This window comes from Manis javanica, chromosome 11 (genome assembly GCF_040802235.1).
Source record: "Manis javanica isolate MJ-LG chromosome 11, MJ_LKY, whole genome shotgun sequence".
Classification (NCBI taxonomy): domain Eukaryota; kingdom Metazoa; phylum Chordata; class Mammalia; order Pholidota; family Manidae; genus Manis; species Manis javanica.
The window spans coordinates 13218051-13239896 of record NC_133166.1 but is presented as its reverse complement, the minus strand read 5'-3'; the positions used below and the strand labels follow the sequence as shown (position 1 = coordinate 13239896).

Sequence of the window (21846 nt, the reverse complement as noted above, 5' to 3'; positions counted from 1 at the left end):
TTAAATCTATTATTGTGAATGTTTACTTCTCTGTTTAGTTCTGTCCATTTTTTTTTGGAATTAGGTACAAATTCAATCTTCTATCTTCTGGTGGACTGAAAAATCCATCATGAAAATCCTGTTTCATCACAATTAATGCTTTTGTGCAAAATCTAATTGTTATGAATTACTATACTACATTTGCTTTGTTTTGGTTCGTATTTGCAAGAGGTTTTTGGTTTTATTTTTTGTTTTGTTTTGTTTTCCATTTCTTTTCTGTCTGTATGTATCTTTGTCTTAAATGTGTTTCTTGCAAAACATATATAGTTGGGTTTTACTGTTTCCAGTTAAGCAATCTTTGTCCTCTAACTGGAACATTTAGTCCATTAACAATTAATGTAAATCTTTTTCAGTGCATTTACCCTTCTCTTTGATTACATTTATTATTTTAATTCTGTATGAGGTTTAATTTTTAACCCCACAAGATACAGGTTCCTGTAGTTTTGTTGTTCAATTTCTTTTTTTATTTACCCAGATATTTAACATTTTCTTTGCTGCCCAATTTATCTTGCACCCCAGATTTCCTGTCACTTTCCTTTGGCCTGAAATACATCCTTCAGAATTTCTTTTGTTGAGTCTCTTGATAATAATGCCTCTTAAAGCTACTTTGAGAATTAAATAAAATACTGACTGTGAACATGATTCCTGCCATCAAATTCAGTGTTCTTTCCACACCACCACCCTGCCAGTACCAGAAATTTCTGTTTGCTCCTACTAACCCTTAGCATTTATCCCAGGGGTACCATGTAGAATAAGCATCTGCTCTGTAGTTGCAATACCTTTACCTAATTCCAATTCCTCACTTCCACAATGGCCTTTCTCCATCTTCCTCCCTCTATTGAAGTTCAGGCTCTTTTCTGACTCCCTGCTTTCCCTCTGTAACCCTAAGTATTTTTTACAAAGATGCCTAATAGCTGATAACATTGATGGCAGTGTAATTGGTTTGAATTCAATGAAAGACAATTTGGCATTATCTATGAAAATGTTAAATCTATATACCCTTTTAAAAGCAATTCCACTTGTAAGAAGTTATCCCACAAATATATGTAAGGAAGTATAAAATAAATATTCCGCATAGAATTGTTTGCAATAGCAAAATTGTGAAGTAAACATCCATCAACATGTATAAATGATTTTACATATGGAGAATATTGCATTGTGTGTAGAAGAACAAAAAAACCTGAAAATAGTCGAGTACAGATCAGTATTTGGTATTTAAAATATAGATAGATGATAGACACAGATACATACACACATATATACATACATACGTTTCATGAATTTATAATAATTTTAAAAGCTAGTCACCTTCAAATGGTAGAGAACCATTTCATTATCTTGAAAACTGATAAAAATAAAGGGTTATACATTTATTTTTTCATATAGGAACTGTACCATTGGCTACCCAAATAGATGAAGGGAAGCTCTCTTTATAATAATACAATAAACAACCATTTCATAAATGATAGAAATGGAATATCACTATTTTGTAACCCCCAAAGAATGATGGATATACTCAATGAGCATCAATGGCTACTAACATTCCAAAAAAAGATATGCTTTCTGAGGAAAGAATACATAACTTCCTTTAATTAATCTTGCCAAGGGTTTGAACTAGCATCTGATGCCTCTATCTAGTCACCAATTTGCAAAATAGACAACTGACAAAAGAACATGGGCCTGCACCATAAAAATGAAATCAGCAAGTTCCAAACTCTGGAAGCTGCATGTTGAAGTGTCCATGCTCCTCAACAGATGATTGTGAGGAAAAGAATGAGATGGAGGGGGGACCTGTAAATCATTTACAAGGTATGTGAAATTGTTTTTAAATGGCGAAGACTAAACTCTAGTGCCTTGAGATGCACTCTTGGGTGTATCACTTTTATTACTATGAAAGATAATTTATTTGAGAAGGAAAGAGGACATTTGGGGATGGTTGGCAACGTTCTGTTGACGCAAATACAAGGATGTTTACAACTTGTAATAGTTTACTAAAGGATACATTTGTTTTTCTGCATTCATGTTTTGATATTAAAAATGTTTGTTAAATAATTAAAAGAATGTAGGTATGTGCATTGTAATGAGAGAAGAAAAAGGCACAGACATGTGGAGCATCTTTTTCTGGGCCAGTCCTCTTAGGTGTTCTACACTTTGTCATATATCCCTTGCAAGTAACGTGTGAGGGCTGAGGAAGGTATCATCCCTATAAACTGCAAAACTGAGTTTACAAAGGTCGAGTAACTCACTCAAGGCCACCACCACGTCATTAGTAGTGGCAGAGCCAAAGCTCCAGCTCTTCCAGTAGACTGAAGTGCCTCTCCTCAGGGCCTAGGGAGAAGGCTGCATGGACCTTCATCCCAGGCTGGGCATTTCTTTGTGGAACACCCCTTATTGATCAATGGCTGCAACTACTTGAATAATTTAGGGTCAGATGTAGGTTAAGTACTCTTCAGTGTTCTTACCGGATCCATCACTTGGATGATTTTGTGATGAGATGAAAGTAATTTGTGATGAGAGAAAATTGTCTCCATTGAAGAGAAATGAACTAACTTAAAAAAATTCTTGCCTTTTCCCTAATAGGGTGCAGTCTATTTCTTGTAGTTCCCTGTAGGTGCCACACTGACGTGTATGACCATGTGGCCTGTCTCCCTCACAGATCCTTCAGTGGCCAAGGCATTTTCTGCTGACTAGCTGGAGGCACCAGTTCTGCCAAGAACCAAATATTTGTCCATCCTTTGCCTGACTTGTGTGACAAATACTAACTCCAAAATTCAGGGCTGACCAGTGGCTTTTTCATTTTGTATATAGTAAGTACAAGGGCTCAGGGCCTGGGCTGGTAGACACAGTAGTGCCTAGAACCAGATCTAGGTTCTGTATTCAATGGCTATTGACTGTAACTCCAGTAATTGCAAAATCAACCAACCAAAAGCATCATGAAAATAAATGTTATCCAAGAAGGCTAGAACAGACCTAAAAATCAGGTGTGGCTAAAGAAGCATTTTTCCACTGTTTGAAAGATCTAAACTTAGGGTATGTGTTTTTTGTAAAATCACCATATTTCAACAGGCCTTATACAGACTACTTATCTCAGGGCTGGCGGTTTGTCTGGTACCAGATGAAGGGATTGACTAAAAGCATTTGAACAAAGTGAGAAAATGTGATTAAGTTAGCTAAAATTAATAAATGCCATTGACAATGTTGCCACTCTCCTTGATGTTGGGGTATTTCTTCTATAACAAAGGCAAAGTAGGTAAGGTTACGCTGTTATTAAACCTGTAACTGAATAGCCAATCAGCTCGATTAACTAGACGCCATCTGCAATAGACTGTGTCATTCCCAAATTCACTTATTGAAACCTAAACCCCAGTGTGATAGAATTTGGAGGGGTGAGGTGTTTGGGAGGGGGTTATACGGACTGGTGCCCTTATAGGGGAAGGCACAGAGAGCTCTCGCTCCTTCTGTTATGTGAGAACACAGCAAAAGAAGAGCCATCTATGAACCAGAAAACAAATCTGCAGGCACCTTGGATCTTAGACTTCCCAGCCTCCAGAACTGTTTATAACCCACCCTGTCTGTAGTATTTTGTTATAGCAGCCTGAAAAGACTAAGACACCATCTCTCAGTGGTCTGCTAGATAACTTATTTTTTATTTCATATGTGTACTAGTATTGTGCCTGTTTTATACCAGACTCTGTGGCACTTGTATTATTTCATTTAATCCTCAGAATGACACTGTGTAGTAGATGGTATTAGCTCAATTTTAGAGAAGAAAAAATTGAGGCACAGAGATAAAATAGTTTGTTCAAGGTCACAACCAATACAGTGTGGTAGAATTAGGGTTCAAACATAGAATAGTTGTCTGTAAAACCATAGTCTTCCCACAAATATGAAGGTCTACCCTGATACCCATTCTTTGTCTCCTCTGTAAAAATCTATTTTTTTCAGGGGAGCAATAGGCCCTGTTGAAAGACTCTTTCCTAGCCTCCCTTGCAGGCCAAGTTCTGGCCAGAGAGATAGAAGTGGAAATGTTGCATGGAACTTAGAAAGTCTCCTTAGAATGAAGGGGTCAGGCCCTCCCTCCTTCCTTCTTTCTCCTTTCCTGCTAACGGGACTGGAACATGATAGTGAGGGCTGTAGCAGCCATATTAGAAAATTAGATGTCTTGAAAAATACAGGTATGAGAGAGAGCCCAGGTAACTGACAAAACTACAGTACAAACAAATCCCGGGCTGCCAACCTCTAGACTTCTCTCACTTGAGAAGAAACCCTGTCTTGTTTCTCAGGTTTTATAATAATCCTAATCAGTATGTCACATGTGTCAGTATTTCCACTCACATTTTGCCTTGTACAATTTTCTAAAGCCAAATAATTCTCTCAACAACCCACTGGTTAGTAAAAACAGCTGTCTGTGGTTCCAGGTCATTAGCATTAACTCTTCAAAACACAAAGCCCCAAAAAGAGAGCTAGCATTTGTATTCCTTCCACGTATTATACCCATTTATCTCCTTATCTCACATTCTCACTATCTCAGTCACACCTAGGTGCCCTAGACCCTCATGCCCAGAGTTTATTCTATAGCACTGGGTATTTCCTCTCTTCTAAGTCCTGAAACTACACAAGGCTTTTGTTCAGCCTCACCAATGATCGTGATGCTAAATTCACAGTCATCTCTTAGTCCTTACCTTTCTTAACTGATGAACAGCACTTGACATAGTTGATCACAGCCTCCTTGAAATAACTTTCTTCACTAGGCTTTCAGAACATCTCTGCATTTCCTACTGTTTCCCTGGTCGTGTGTTCTGTCTCCTTTGCGGGTTACTTCTTATCCCTGACTAAATGCTGGAGTGCCCCCGGATTCCGTACTCAGGCCTCTTCACTTACACACTTGCTTCTTGTGATGTCAGGTAGATTAATGAATTTCAATACTATCTCTGCTGTTGGTACCCAAATCTCTAGCTCCAGCCTGATCTGTTGCCAAATTTCAGACACATATACACAACTGCCAACTAAGTATCTCTTTTATGATATCAGATAGACACCTCAAACTCGACAGGTCCTAACTCAAACTCCTGGTTCACCCCATCCCCCAAAACTGCTCTTCCCAAAGTGTCTTCCACATGAGCAACTGTCAGGACAGTGCTACCAGTTGCTCAAGCCAAAACTTTCAGCCATACTTGGCTCCTCTTTCACCCTAGCTAAACTATTAGCAACACCTGTTAGCCCTATCAGTGTTTAAGGGCATTTAAAGAATTATTTAAAACTCTTTAGGTATGATTATGTAATGTGATTGTTTTTAAAACTCTTAATGATACATACTGAAATATTTCTAAATGAAAGTATGTTATGTGTGGGCTTTGCTTCAAAATAATACAGAATGGAGAAAATGAGTGGGAATATAGAAGAAGGAAGATTGACCATGAGCTGATAATGGTGAAGGTGAATAATGAATACATAGAGGTTCATTACACTACTCTACTTTTATCTATGTTTGACATTTTCTATAATAAAATGTTAAAAGAGTTCTCACAAGAAAATGTAATGGTGTATTGATGATAACTAGACTTACTTGTGATCACCTCACAATATATACATGTATTGAATATTATGTCATATGCCTGAAACTAACATTATATGTCAGTTATATCTCAATTAAACAAAAAGTTAGATAAAAGGCAGCCACAATATGAGCATTTCCCACAATCTCCACACCTACTCCTGTGGCCCAAATAATCGTCTTTCACCTGTACTGCAGCAGTAATCTCCCTAAATGGTCTGCCTTTGCCCTTTTGTAATCTACTCTCAACAGAGCAAGCAGAGTGATCCTGTTAAAATGTAAGTGAAATCACTACTCAAAACCTTCCCAGGGCTGCCATCTCACCCTCACAACCAGAGTCCCCACAGTGGCCTCCAGAGTGCTGGAATCAATACCATCGCTGTCCTCAAACCTCATCTGCCCTTTGTCCCTCACACGTTTCTTCTGTTTTAGCCATACTGGAATCCTTTTGCCCCAAGGCCTTTGTACATTCTGTGCTCTCTGCCTCGAACACTTCACCAAGATGTGCACGTCATTCCCTCTCTCCCTTCAAGTCTGTTTCCAAATGACATTATTAATGAGGCTTTCCTTTGACTACCTTCTATAAAAATGCTAACTCCACATCTCTCCCCTGCCCTCATGTATTTTCTCCACAGTAATTATCTTCACCTAACATTACTGTACATTTACTTTCTTTTCCTCCCATATTACGATAAAAATTCCATATAAGTAAGTTTTTTAAATTCTGTTCACTGTTATAGTTTCAGTGACTAGAACGTGACTTGGCACATAGTAGGTGCTTCGATAAACAAATGTCAACATTGAGATACTCAATTTATAATGAGGAAAGTGAGGTAAAAAGAGGCAAGTGAGGTAAAAAAAAAAAAAGGCTAAGTAACTTGCCCCAAGTAATACAGATATCCTGACTGAAAGCCTTTGTATTCTTCATTCCTTTTGCCTAGAATGCTTTCCACGTTCAAAGCAGGGTCTTAATCTTTGTCTTCCATCAAAACTTGGGCATTTTCTATTCCAGCTGCTGAAAGTACTTCACAAGGTTACAATGAGGATTAAATGTGAATATGCGCATCAATAAAATTTGTAGAATCACAGGTATTGTGGTTTCTAAGATCAAAGTCAGAAATGCTAGCCTGTTCTTATTTTTATGTAGATGTGGAATTACAACTACTCACTGGGAAACCTGAGTAAATTCCAGGTATGAAAATTTAGATAGGATATCTTATGTTACATGTGGTTTCCTGCAAGTAGTGGAAATTAGATATTTTAGTTCTTGAAATATTCAGAGGTGAACACCTGGCCAAACATACAGGCACGTGATTGTGGTTTACACATAGCTCCAGGTTTCATCTCTCAGCTGCAGATGTGTCTTGGGGTATATAGATAGCTTATATCAGCTATAGTCTGCTGGTTAGCAGATGTGGAATAATTGAATCAACCAGTAATACCATGATCCTCAAGGTTATTCAGAACACCAAGTTTGCCAAGGAATTATGTACCTAAAGCATTACATTGCCCAAATGAGAAGCACAATACTTAGACATTTCGGTATTTGGGCAATAAACCACATTCATGCTTTCCTTTCAGTGATCTGTAATGATTTGTATGTGAATAAGCTTTTAAAATTTCTATTCAAGTTTACAATTTGTCCCATTTAACTAATGGAAAAACCAATGTGCCAGGTGAAATGGCTTGTCCAAATTCCACTAGTGGCAAAAAAACAAAACAAAATTTTTAAGAACCATAGTTCTCCAGCTGGTGACATTTGCCTTCCAGTCTTTGCTGCTTATGATTTAAATAGGTCATATTAGAATCATATGAAATTGCCAATATCTGGGTGGCATTGACCTACAAAAACACAATTTTGTGTGGTTCAAGTTAATAATAGAACACTTAAAACTACAGCAATGTACAAATTGAGAAATTTCTGTAAACACATCCTTTTAATGAAGGTGCTTAAATAGCAAAAATAAAAGTCTCATACCAACTGCAGAGAAGCTTCATTAGACAATAACATAAAATTGTAATTTTTGTAAAGCCCAATACTTTATAAATACTAAGTAATAATGTCAAATAAAGTTATAGAATGCCTATGCTCTGTTAAATAAATACCACTCCAGGGAGCCCAAAGTCATATGCTGGATTCCTTTGTCATCCTGTTACCTGTATTGTGCTCCATGACCCATGGTCACATATGTATTCTTAATGCAAGACATTCATCACAGTTGCATGTCCCAATGCAGACGATGAGAGGCAAGGACTGGGGTTGGGATAAATTCCAAGAAAAGTGGTAAATCCATGACTTCTAACAGTGGAGGTAAGGGACATCTAAAAGCAGATTCATGCACCTGCTCTATAGTATATGCTAAATAAATGGTGAATAAATGAGGGAATGAAAGGATGCCTTACTAGTGATGAGTAAGTAGTCTCATTCCTAATTATGAAGGATATCTTAAATTATATCTCGAAAGAATATAGAACCAAAAGTGTGTTTTAGCTGGAAGGGGCCTTTTCAAATCTAGTTACTATATTTTGTAGTTGGGGAAATCAAGGCTTGAAATTAAATGATTAGCCCAGAGTCACACAGTTTCTCAGCATCAGAAATGGGACTAGAATTATGACTCCTGGTTCTCAGGGTAATATATCATGGATATATTGGGTATATATATTGGATAATCTTCCAATACATCATGGGATAAATTATCTTTCTTACCATTAGAGATAATTAGCATATACAACCTGAATATAGCTGAGTAGTCTTATTTGGTATTATAATTGGAAGAGGACTTAAAATTTATTTAATCTAGCCCTTTATTTTACGGAGTAGAAATCCATGGTGCAAAATGTTAAATGATTTGCCCAAGGTTAGCCAATTAGAGAATCAACAAACTTAAGGCCTCCAGAGCACATTTCACATTATGCTGAAGGACAGTGCTTAGTTAAAGCTTATTTGCTTTTTACATATTTTGATGACATATGGTCCTCCAAATGTGGGCAACAGGAAATGTTTATTTATATACAAGTACATGGGAAAACAAATTCTTCTTTTTAAAAAATTCTGTTACAAATAAAAAGTTATTAATACATTCATCCTTTACACACAAAATACATTCTTTTTACTTATACTGTCAGTATGAATCATTTCTTAATAAAAACTTAAGCTACAGTGGACAGTAAGATGGTTTGGCGATTTGACAATCTTTTTTTAAGAAGGAAAAGCCAGACTTTAGAAGACAGTTGATATATAAAGGACATTGTATATTAAAAGTGCTCGTTCATTGAATCTTAGTGCACTGGATGAGTACTTCTCTCCAGCATGATTTGTAGCTGTGCTTCAAAAAGAGCAGAGAACTTCAGAAATTCTCTATGTGATGACAACTCAATTCCTATAAGACTGAAGCAGTCTTCATGAAATGGATTATCACATCTAAACGATAAGCTCATTGAAAATTCTTATGGACATACTGGGGAGTTAGCCATTATTCAGTAACCAGTTGATATAAGATTATAAATTGCGTTTCTAAGTAGGACTTCAAGCGGTTCTGCTTAAATGAACACAAATGACTTAATTTGCTACACAAATTGTTTTTAAAAGAGATGTATATGTACCCACACAGAAAACTTGCACACAGGTGTTCATAGCAGCATTATTACAGCCAAAAAGTAGAAATAACCCAAATGTCCATCAACTGATGAATGGACAAATTAAATGTGGTATATTACATATAATGGGATATCATTTAACCAGAAAAGAATGTATTGATTCATGCTACAACGTGAAACTTGAAAGCATTATGCTAAGTGAAAAAAGTCGGATACAAAACACCACATAGTGTATAAGTCTGCTTATCTGAAATGTCCCACTTAACAATCCATAGAGACAAAGACTAGTGGTTGCCAGGGCCTGGGGGAGAAGGATGGCAGAGTGACTGCCGTGAATACCGAGTTTCTCTTGGAGATAATGAAAATGTTCTGGAGTCTGATACGGGTAATGGTGGTACAACTTTGTAAAACTAATTAAAAACCAAATTGAACACTTTAAAGGGATGATATTACAGTGTGTGAATTGTATCTTAATTTTTAAGAGACATGGCAGCTGCATTTAAAAATATTGTGCTCATATTCCTGTTCCTGATGCCCCCTTTCTAATGTGATTGAAGTTTCCATACAATCACCTTTCTACAGAATGTTTTCAGCTAATTGCACTCAAGTCATTATGGGCTTTTTATTTCTAACAGGCTTTTATTAAGCAAAAAAAAAAAAAAAATACATGAACACAGAAGACATGATACAGGGTACTGTTATTATCTGCATATTAACACTTTAAATAAACTATTAGGCTTGTATTAAAGCTGATGTTTAGATTTTATGTACTGGTGTATTCAGATACTACTGAAAGCCTATGCTTAAGACCAACGGCCAAATATTAAGAATTGAGTTTGTAAGATTTGATGATTAATATGTTTGTTAAACTATGTGTGCCCATGTTTTCATAGACAGAGATAGGAAAGGGGGTGACATCAGGGGTTCTCTTAAATCTTCATGAAACAGCTTCTCTAAGTATTTTAACTAGCTGCCAAGAAGACCCCCAGGATGTTTTATTTCATCCCTATACTAAAAGTCATGCATTAAAAGTATATGGAACAGTATATGTGGAGCATACTTTTTCCCTTTAGATTATCAAAAATCTCTTCTTAACCTTTTATTATCTGAAATTTTGAGCAGAGTTTTTTGTTTTGGGGGGTTTGTTTTTTGCTGGAAACAGCTGTTTTACTCACACATTTACATTTGTGTAAGTGTATTAGCATGATACTTTTATGTAGCTCCCTTACATATCATAAGGAGCTCCAACCACCTGGTACATCTAGAGGACGCTTCAGCGAGCAGAAATTAGAAGCCAGCATTTCAGTCATTTGAAATTTTCTACAAGAGGATCATGAAGGCTCCAACATACCTTAAAGGGATAAAAGGACTTAAAACAAGATTTTTAAATAAATCAATTGACATTGTTAATATTCTATAAGAAACTTCTACTGGCATTCTGCAATTGTATAGGACAAGAGATGTATATTCATCCCTAATAATTACAAAGCAATGTTTAGCAGCTGTTTTTCAGAAGACTTATCAAATTTTCCTATTGCTATTTAGTCCAGGGCATAACTGTGTAACCTTAAACAAAAGACGTGCACCATTCAACCAACTAGCGACACATCACCCTAAGAGACCAAATGCTTACCTTTTGTTACTCTGTGCATGACTTGTTGCTTAATTAGGCATTTGGTACTCCAATTTTTATTTCAGAATTTAGTGCACACATAGAAGGGGAAAGAAACCTTGTAAAATTTGGGTTTCATAATCACATCCATCAAAAAATGTCATCTATAAAATTAAATTCTAAAAGCAAATGACAAACCAGGATTCATGGCTCCACTTTTACCAAGAAGAGGACGTGAGCCACAAACCAGAATAATTCTTCAGAAGTACATTTTGTTATCTATTTTGTTATAGAGAGAAGTAAAATACATGGATAATTGAAGAGTTAATCAACAGTAAGATCATGATCTAAATCTGATACCAACAAGAGGAGTTTATAAATACCTAGCGTGACATTCCCCAAAGGAATAATGGTTATCATCTTAATGAGTTTTTTCTGTCATTAAAAAAAATGAGGCAAAAGGGCAATAATAAATGGCAACTATGACTCCTTCAAAAGAAGAAAGGATCAACCCATTTTCTTCTCATGGAGAATGTGATCAAGAAGAGAGGTCAAATTGCATTGAGGTATTTCAGTAATAAGGTTAAGTCTCCTGATACTGACAAGTTTACAACCCTGGAATTGCCTTTTTGGGGGGAGAGAATGCCTTTCCTGAAGTAGGTAAGGAAGAGCCTCTTGGGTAACAGGAATGACCAAAGGCAGAAAGATGGATCAAATAAGTGACTCCCTGTAAGGGTCCTTTCAAGAATGGAAATTTTTTGTTTGAAATCAAGAAGGGTTCTTTGTTTTGTCCTAGGATCTATACTTGTATCAGACCATCCAAAGTCTGTTTTTAATCAAGGAGCAAAGAACTAAATATTGGAATGCTTTCATTTTATCCTAATTTGCACAATAATCCTGACAGTTACTATGAATCTATTGTAGATGAGGAAGCTGATGCTTAAGACTGTGCTTTGCATAAAGTTACACCTAATTCGTGGCAATACTAGGACTCCTCACACCTAGCCTAGCGTTACCCCTTCAGTACACCTCCCTACATCACTCCCTGAGTGTCAAAGTCACAACCCACCAAGGATTCCATCAGGAACTAGAAGACATCTCCAGAAATTCCACTTTAACTCAGTGGGGAAGTAAATTTTGACTCATGTACCCCAGGAAGTAAATTAGAGTTGGCTAGCTTTTGTGCTCTAACCTCTTATCCAAAGAAAGTCTCACCCAAACCCAAGTGTTTCTCACCATTCTGATGCAGGACCAGTACTTTTTGATAAAGACCAGTGAAGAGCCATCTATCAGCTAGCAAGGATGCTAGTTACTTTTGCAGGTGAAACCATATGGATGTTCCTTATGGTTATACCTCATTTTCAAAGACCTGTGTTTTATTACTTTCTACAAGCAGTAATTTGGCTTCAGTTCTGTTAATTTAATTTTCAAATCAAGTTTGTGTGTGTGAGTGTCAAGTAATAACAACATGTAACCAACCTTCCTGTAGGGTTGGCAGAAGAGCAAAGCCTTAAAAAAAAAATCCTCAGCTACGGGTCAACAGATATTTAACTGATAATGTTATGCGGGCAAAGTACTGCATGCAGTATGGAAGTTTAAGTCAATAGGTCATCAGGTCCAACCCCCAAACGATGCTGGGATCCTCTCCACATAATCTTTGCTGAATTCCTGTCTGGCCTCTGCTTGGCAGAGACTGTTACCTGAGGCAGCCCCTTACATGATTAACCATTTTTTGGTAAGTTCTCTCTGACATGGGGCCCAAATCTGTAGCTGTGGCCTCTACTCACTGGGCTTTATTCCAACCCCTTTGGACCACACAGTCCTGTTCTAATGCACAAATTATATTCCTCTATTTCCTATGCTAAATCTCCCCCAAATCCCTCAAATATTATTCAAATGTCCAAAATTTTTAATTGTTTCACCATCAGTTATGCCTCTATTTGTTTTTAATTTCAAAGTGTGGGTCCCCAAAATGATGGTAATATGCCAATGTTATAAACTTAAGAGGAGATGAAGTGCTATCTACCTTCTTCTAACATTACTATATTAATGCTATTAGAAGGGATGCTAATTTCTTGATTCACTATGCTTTCTACCCAGTGTGAATGATGTAAGGGAAGACAGCTTTCCAAACACAAAATTTCCTCCCAAACACAAATAGTCTTACGTGACAGAAATGAAATCTGAAAACATTTTTCTCTTATCCCAAAATTAGTGTTCAGTCATACTGCTCATGTGGAGTACCTTGTGTCTGAAGGATGAAATACACATGTTTTTTTCACTGCTTTTGATTTTCCAGTTAAATCTCTAAAGAGTTGTTATAGTTGCATTAAAACACATCTATCAGGACCATGGTTGGGAAGGTAAGTAACCAGTTGCAGTTAAAAAAAAAAATTCAAAAAGTTCTAGAAAGAAGAAAGGGTAAATGCTGTAAGAACTCATCCAGAGGCAAATAGGGCAGTAGTCCCTATAATACTAATGACCATGAAATACACAGGATTAAAAAGTAGAAAATGTCCATGTTTAAAGCCATTGGCTTGATATGTGGGGAGAAAACTTTAATTATAATGAGGTGATATCTCACTCCAGTGGTTTGGTTTATTAAAAAAAAGATGTTTGCACTTTTATCAGAAAACCAATTCATAATCAACTGCAACTGATATTCAGAAGGATTGATTAACTGAAACTTATCCCGAATCTGGAAGGACTGTGGAATAGTAAAAGGGTAAATGAGGCAAATCATTCTACTAACGCTGGGAGTCCCCAGTGCCCTCCCAAGGCGTACATTCAGGGACAGAAGAAAGAAAAGGAATCCAGTCTCCTGTTAATTCGGCCTACCTCCGTCCAAGTCTAAATTGCTTAAAGTAAATAATCCTAATCCAAATACCTTACATTGGCCAGTGATTTTTACCTTTCTTACCAATCAGAAACTGACCCATTATCAAATCAATCCATTTGACTTTCATTTTCAGTTATTTTCTTGCCACTCTACTTAGAAAGAGATGCTAACTTGAAATGACTAAGAGGGGGGGGAAAAAAGGCCAAGAAAAGCTAATGACCTTATCTAAGTAATCCACAGAAAGGATAATCAAACTTGAATGTTAATATAATTCAAGATATCTATTAAAATATATAAAGGAGTAAAAAGCCTTGCATAGGTAAAGGAAAAAGCACACAATTGAGGATACAGTGTACATAAAACCATAATAAAATATAATTAATATCGGCAAGCTATATGATTTCACAGATTCTCCCAAACCTGACGCTATGACGTGAATATTATGCTTTTTCAAGGGAAGTCGGAACAAGTTTTGCCATATATTTAGTAACTTTATTAAAAGAAGAAAAAAATCACACCAAAAATGGAAGCAGAGATGGATTCTGATAGTCTTTTGAGTCAGATCAGGCCAAACTGAATTATGAGAAAGCAACTCTCTCACCCACTTGTTGAGAATTCCTTGTTACTTAAGAGGGCTCACCTTAGCCCATATCCCAATAAGAACTAGAAGGCCAACCAGTGAATTTAGGTCCTGGCCTGGGTTAAGATGACCACATTTAATTAGTGCTCTTTCTCAAGTTCTATTTGAGAAATTTCTGTTTAACCAGAAAAGTTCCTCTTGGCACTAAGTCATTTATTGAACTAATATTTATTGAGCACCTACATTACTGTCAGGGATCAGTGAACAAGTGTCCACAAGGCCTAATCTGGAATCATACAACTAAGGAAAAAGAAAAGAAACGAATCCCATATTCTCATGTGTCCCTGCTGATGAAACACGGATGGGTGACTCTAAATTACAGAAAGGCTGGGAGGAGTAACGGAAAAGAGGGGCCAAGAGCAGAGCTTTCTCTCCCGTTCTGAGTGTGGCCAAGGGTAGACAGAGATGGCTGAGCCCTCGGGAATAGGAAAGTCAGAGCCCAAGAGTGGTCCTAGAAGCTGTCATTTTATGACTAATCTTATGCAATTTAACAAAGTCCTGTAAGTTCACAAAACAACTTTATTTTCAACATACTTGTTGCTATGAGACAAAGCTGGGTCACAATATGCCGGGGACATCGAATTTTTGCCCTAAATGAAAGTTAATGAATCCAAACCCTGGGACATTTCCTCAAAGTTTAACAAGAGACGCTCTTCTGCCCACTTTGACCAATTTGTTTTCTGAATAGCTTTAGTTGCTGGCTTAGTGGAGAGATGGGGAGGGAAAGACAACAATTACTATAAATTATTGTGGTTGGTATTTATTAAAATTATTTTTTCTTTTGAAAAAGATTTGAAAATAAAAGCAATTCAAACTTTTGGGATCTCTCTCTTATCCATAGGATCAGGACAAAGAGTGAGGCCAAATAAAAGCTATCAATATGTGTCATCTCTCTGGGCAAGAGATGGGGTCACTCTGAAACCTGCCACAGAAATGCTAGAAATGCTTTATCAGTATCATACCTCTACATGACTCATTTCTTTAAAATTAAATAGCTTTCAAACACCAACATATCAGGACCAAGATTTCTACCACCTAGAGTAACAGTAGAATTATGTATCATATCCTTATTCCATTCCTTATCCCTCAGTTATGCGAAGTAGCAAGCTACAGAAACATCTGACAGCATCAACAGCATATAGGTTTAATTATTGTCCCAATTTTCATTTATATCAGGGAACAAATTGGAAGGTATCAAAGTATGGCACTGAAGAAATAATAAGACATATTCAGCAGCACGTCTTTCATTTTGAGTCCTGTTCTTACATTGGCTAAGTGAAGGCATACATACCTCCGTCTGAATTGGAGATTTGCAGGAACGCATGCATTAAGGAAGAGAGAGAAGCAAGAAGGAAATAAAAGGGAGAGCAGGAAAGAATGAGAGGAAAAGAAAAAAAACAGGAAAGACTGTATGGTCATGAGTCTGACAGTAACATTACTATAAGAAGGAGGTGACAAATGACAGTTGAACCTGCTTCCACAAGCAGAATTTTTCTCAGGTTATCACTGAAGATACAAAAGTGGTTCGTGAGACTTTTCATCTGTTGCTATTCTCACTTGACATATTAAAAACGTCTACAAAAGCCTATGCCTTGGTCTTTCCAAGATGGATAGTACCAGAAGTAAAAGATGTGACCAGCTTTTAAGGACTGTGCTTGCTTGGAACTCTGCATGGCAGTTCGTTAACCCACAGTTTTTTGGTCGGATCTGGTCTGTTTTCTCATACTACACATAATGTCTTAGAGCTAATCTTTTATATCAGAATATCATCAAACATTCATATTTTTGTTCATTTTTTTAAGACTTTTTCATTAAGGGGCAGGAAAGATGAGAGAATAAAAGAAGAAAATGGCTGAGATTTAGAGAGAGACATGAAAGGAGAAGTATTCTTTCCCAACAAATCCACCCTAGAAAAGGTAGTAATGAGACTTTGAGAAAGAGTGCTGATTCATGGACTTCCCTTATTATTATTATTTTTTATTTTTATGTAACACACTTAACGACGTCAATGCACTAAAACGTTTGGTCTGTGAAAGAGCAGAATCATTAGCACCAAAAGGAGTCATGGAGCTTATGTATGTTTCATCAAATCAATGATTGTTACTGTTGGTCATGGGTAAAGGTTTCATTTCATTTTTACATCCCAAAGTTCTTGAAAGTGCCTGTGGACAAGAGAAATAACACTTTGCAGAATCTCCGCGGAGTCATCAACACGCCCCACAGAGACAGTACTTGGCCTTCCCAGTTTTGGTTTATCTGGTAGACAAGAAAACCAGGGCACCTGGAAGCCCTGAAGAACAGCCCCCACATGCACCCACTGATGTGCAGGAGGGTTCCTACAGTCCATTTCCCCCTGGACTGCGGTCAGGAATGCGCTTTCACTTGCTTTTTTACTTGCTTTTTTAAAAAAAACAAAAGCAACATGCTCTGCAGATCATGGAGGGCCTAGTGCAATTTTTTCCTTGCTGCGACCCCAGACTGCAAAAAGGTGAAACCATTGTATGTTCTGCTAATGCTGGCCTCTGGACACGGCCCGCGGCCTGCCATGCTTTGTAAGCGCAGGAGCCCACGGGGGTCAGGTCCGAGAGTAGGAGCCGCGGTCATCGCCAGGTCCCAGCAGTTCAGGGCCCGGCAGGGCAGCCGCTGATTCCTTTCACTTTCTGCCTCGGCCTTTAGTTGAAATTACAACAAGTCAAATAACTGATACTTTTCCCTTCTCCGGGTAAAGGCGAGGACACATTGTTCACGAGCGTGTTCTGCCTGGCTTCGCGGATGAGGCGGCACGCTAAGTCAAGGAAGAGTTTCTCCACGTTATCGGATTCCTTGGCCGAGGTCTCCAGGTAATACATGTCCTGAGCTTCTGAGAATTCCTCTGCTCTCTGCTGGGAGACCTCTCTCCTTTCAGCCAGATCAATCTTGTTGCCTAGAACAGGGGTAAATCAAGGAAGGAATCGTCATTTGACTTTTTGTGGGATTGGAAGCATCAAAATTCAATTCCATGTCTGAAGTCAAACCAGACGGATGAGCAAGTAAAGCAAAGCAAATGTGACTGTGATAAATGGAATGTTTGTTTCAAAACATAAGTGCCATTTGGAATGGCAAAGAACCGGAAACAATCCGAGTGTCCGTCGGTTGATCAGCAGCTTGAAAAAACTGTGGCACGACCACGCAGTGGAGTGATCTGACGCTGTAAAAAAGAAGGACTATATACGCTGCCACTAGGCAACGTGAGACACAGGTTATACTGTTACGTGCATAAAGCAAAGTAGAAAAAAGTGCATATGATAAACAACTAAGAAAAGGGGATGGAAAAAATTATACACACACGTGCACACATGCACTTAATTTGCTTATTTCTTAATGGAGAAATAAACCAAATCTTAATTTTAAAAATAATGGTTACCCATGAGAAGAACTAAGTTGATGGGAAAGGAAGGGACAGAAACTCGACCCCTCTAAACACACTTTGTTTTACAGATTTGACTTCAGAATCTAATGTTTTACATAATTATATGATTAATTGTGACTGTACCAATTAATACAAACTTAAATGTAAAAAGCAATCCCTAAAAATGGGAAGTGAAATTGAACAAATGAACCTGCTTCTCGTGAAGTAGCACAGCAACACAGAAAGGAACTATTTCAAGGGGGTTTAAGATAGAGCAAATTAACCATGCCTCCGCAGCGGTATAGACCCTACAGACAAACAGAATTGAAGGGCTAGGTCTTGGACTGTTGCAGTAATCACCTTGTCAGGGCCAGTGTGGGTACTGTTGGTCGGAGGCTGCCGTTAAGTGTATTAGGAGGTAAAGCATATGAGTAATTATGCTGCTGTCATTGGGACTGTGATTTTAGGCTTTAGAAAAAGGAAATACAGATAAAAGATTAATGAGGCTAAGTACAATTTCTTCAGTCCTGAATTATAAATGGGAGTATCAGTGTGAATAATTCATGGTGTATTTTATTGTTAACAGTTTTTCCCCCTCTGTTCTCATGGAGACCTGACAACGTGGTGAGACAACGGTGGTACTCTGCAGCACTGCTTATGGTCAAGAGTGACCCCCGGCTGATCAGTTCCATGTGGTCTGGGAATTCCATGTATGAATTATAAACATCTAATGGAAAGCCCTAACTTTGGGCTTCCCTGCATGTGGTCTTCACCTGAAGAGACCCTGTTAGTTAGGTCTGTGTGGAGTTCTAAGAGAGACTGGCTCCTATGGGACATGGGTGCTTCTAGGCCAGGGGAGATCCTGCACTTGCCTGAGGTGAACCTTCTGCCCTCCCATCTGAACTGTCTGGTGAGGTCCTGGACAGCTTTGTGGATTGCTATGAGGACCTCTGTCTCTGAAGAGGAATGCCCAGTGCTGACTTACTGTTAGGCCTTGTCTCCTGTCCTGTATCCTTCTAAGTCAATGCGAGCCAAGTGTGGCCTTAGGTCATCTTGTGAGTCAAAACATTTAGTAGAGCCTAAAAGACAACCCCCTGTGGATGCTCTAGAATTCACCCCCTGACACAAACACACTAGTCTGTCCACTGAAAAGCCTAAAAGCAATGACCACCCAATAGTAAGGAGGATTCCTATCACCTCAGTTGTGGCTACTAAATACAAGTTCCCATTAAAAAGACACAGTGCTTCTTGAAGAAATAACTAATTCCAGGTCTGAGGCAGGAAATGTACAAGATGTGAGGGGAGGGCAGGCAGCATAGATGGGGACAGATAACATAAGATTGGCTATGAGCTGTTACTTGTCAAAGCTGAGAGATGTGTACACGGGAGTTTATTATACTGTTTTTCTACTTTTGCTTATGTCTGAAATTTTCCACAACAGAAAGCTAAAAAAAAAAAGCTGGTGTGTCCTTCATACTGACCTAATTATCTCCCCTCAAATCTTCATTTAACTCCCTTAGATAAAATCCCAAGGAGTAGTGCTGTGACTCAAGTTCTTAAGGGCTTTCTGTGGAACAGACAAAAAGCCCAAGTCCTAAAGTGGGGCTTTCAAGTGCTTCGTGGCAAAGATTCTCCAGTGTGTAAGACGGTTTCAGGACCGCAGATGGAGCCTGAGGTCACAGACAGGCAGATGCTTAACCCAGCAACCTGAAGGAAAAGTCCAGCAATTTGTTACAAAGCAGCATATTACAGCTGGAAAAATACAAGACACGGAGTGGACCTCACATGCTGTATGACAGGGGCAAAGAGCTTTACCTCCCTGGGCCTTGGCTTCCTCACCTGTAAATTAGGGATCATGACACATAAAACGTTCCTAATATGATTCCTGGCACACATATGCTAACTACAGTGCTTACTACAAACTGTTTACTTAGCTTACTGTTAACCATAATTTGTACCCTAACCAAATTACTGAGGTTCTCTACCCAGATTTCCAAAATTCAGGTCTTGCCAGAATATACAGCAATGTTCTTTCATAAGAAGAAAACATTTTAACAACATACACATTATTAAAATTTTTCTATTATCACTAGTGGAGTTTTTAATAATCTGGTCCATTTCACTGAAATTCCATTTCTAATGTTGCATTTTTCACCATAAAAAGTCATGGGTTGTTACCAAAAAATCAAATAACCCAATTAAAAAGTGGGCAGAGGACCTGAATAGACAATTCTCCAAAGAAGAAAATACAGATGGTTAACAAGCACATGAAAAGATGTTCCACATTGCTAATCATCAGAAAAATGCAAATCAAAACCACAATGAGACGTCACTTTACACCAGTCAGAATGGCCACTATCCAAAAGACAAGAAATAACAAGTGTTGGAGATGATATGGACAAAAGGGAACCCTCCTACACTGTTGGTGGGAATGTCAATTGGTACAGCCACTGTGGAAAGTATATGGAGGTCCTCAAAACTAAAAACAGAAATACCATTCGACCCAGTAATTCCACTCCTAGGAATTTACCTGAAGAAAACAAGATCCCTGATTCAAAAGGATATATGCACCCCTATGTTTATCACTGCATTATTTATATAATAATTCATAAGATACAGAATCAACCTAAGTGCCCATCAATAGATGAACAGATAAAGAAGATGTGGTACATATACACAATGGAGTATTTATTATTCAGCTATAAAAAAGAAACCCTGTCCTTTGCAACAACATGGACGGATCTAGGGTGTATTATGCCAAGTGAAATAAGCCAGACAGGAAAAGACAAATACCAAATGATTTCACTTATTTGTGGAATATAAAAGCAAAGCAAAATAATATGAACAAAACAGCAGTAGACTCACAGACACTGAGAAGTGACTAGTGGTTACCAAGGGGGAGGGGTTGGGGTGGGTAGTTGGGGAGGGTGAAGAGGTTAAAGGGGCACAAAATTCTCAATCATAATATAAGTTGGTCACAGGGATGGCAGTACAGCATGGAGAATATAGCCAATGATTCTGTAATTCTTCCTATGTCGACAGACAGCAAATGCACTAGTGGAGGTAAGGATTTAATAATATGGGTAACTGCTCAACCACTGTGTTGTATACATGCAACCAATATAAGACTGTATATCAATGGTACTTCAATAAAAAAAGAAGTCATGGGTTGTTATCTGCTTTCCCCCTATTTTAAGGAGAAGTTCTATCCTCTTCCAAGATGGAACAAACTGCAGAATTTCCACTAACGGACTCTTTCTGAAAATTACAATTTCTCAAATCAGCATAAATGTAAGAAGGGAGAAATTTAACCAAAGCCCATTTTTTAGGCAGTAAACAATTACTTCAGTAGTGAATTCTTTATCCACTTAAGAGATACGTTTTACTTCTAGAGTGGCATTTTCTGTGATCTTGTAATTCATTTTTTTTAAATGTTGAGCAGCCCACATAACTTTCATGGCAGTCCACCCTCCCTAAGAGGCTGCACTGATAGAAGAATAATCAATCAGCAATATTTTCTCCTTGGTTTTTCTAAACCATTACCACAGGATAGGACCTATTTCATTTTCTCTTTAGTTTCAGAAGAAAATGTTGACTGCATGCATTACAGGCTACATCACAGCTATAGACGATATTTTCAGAAGGTACCAAGATACAACCTTTGTGTGATTATAAATTCTCTGATGCCCACAAATCAATTTCCCTCCTCATTAGTCCTTACCCACTAGCACAGTGATGACCTTGTTGCTGGCATATTGTTCTATCTCCCGCAGCCACTCAGGAAGGCAGCGGAAGGATTCTTCACAGGTTATGTCATAGGTGAGAATCAAGGCGTTGGCGCTTCGGTAGTAACTCTGGGTAATGGACCGAAATCTCTCTTGACCTGCTGTGTCCCAGATCTGAAGCTGCAAAGGCATAAGAGAAGGATTAGGTTGGAGAAGCAGAAAAGAAAGAAAGCACTGCCTTGCCTCAGTTTAGAAATGCATACACCTTCATCCAAATAATTTCATGATTATTTTCTGCCCTAAAAACAAATTTTTTTTAAATTAAGGTATCATTGATATACAATCTTATGAAGATTTCACATGAACAACATTGTGGTTTCAACATTCACCTGTACTGTCAAGTACCCCCCACGCCCACACTGTCCATCAGCATAGTAAGATGCTATAGCTAT

The 21846-nt window shown here is 38.0% G+C and overlaps 1 protein-coding gene across 2 annotated transcripts in view; it reads right to left on the bottom strand.

Annotated features, from left to right (window-relative positions):
- Positions 1-10386: 10386 nt before the first annotated feature.
- RAB30 (RAB30, member RAS oncogene family) overlaps positions 10387-21846 on the bottom strand; it is an 82281-nt gene continuing 70821 nt past the window's right edge. For both annotated transcript variants that reach the window (XM_037010589.2, XM_073215948.1), the window contains exons 4-5: positions 21391-21574; positions 10387-17204 (exon numbers count right to left, since the gene is read on the bottom strand). In XM_037010589.2, coding sequence (XP_036866484.1) covers positions 16954-17204; positions 21391-21574 — 435 coding nt within the window. In that variant the 3' untranslated portion in view covers positions 10387-16953. The remainder of the gene's footprint in view (positions 17205-21390; positions 21575-21846) is intronic.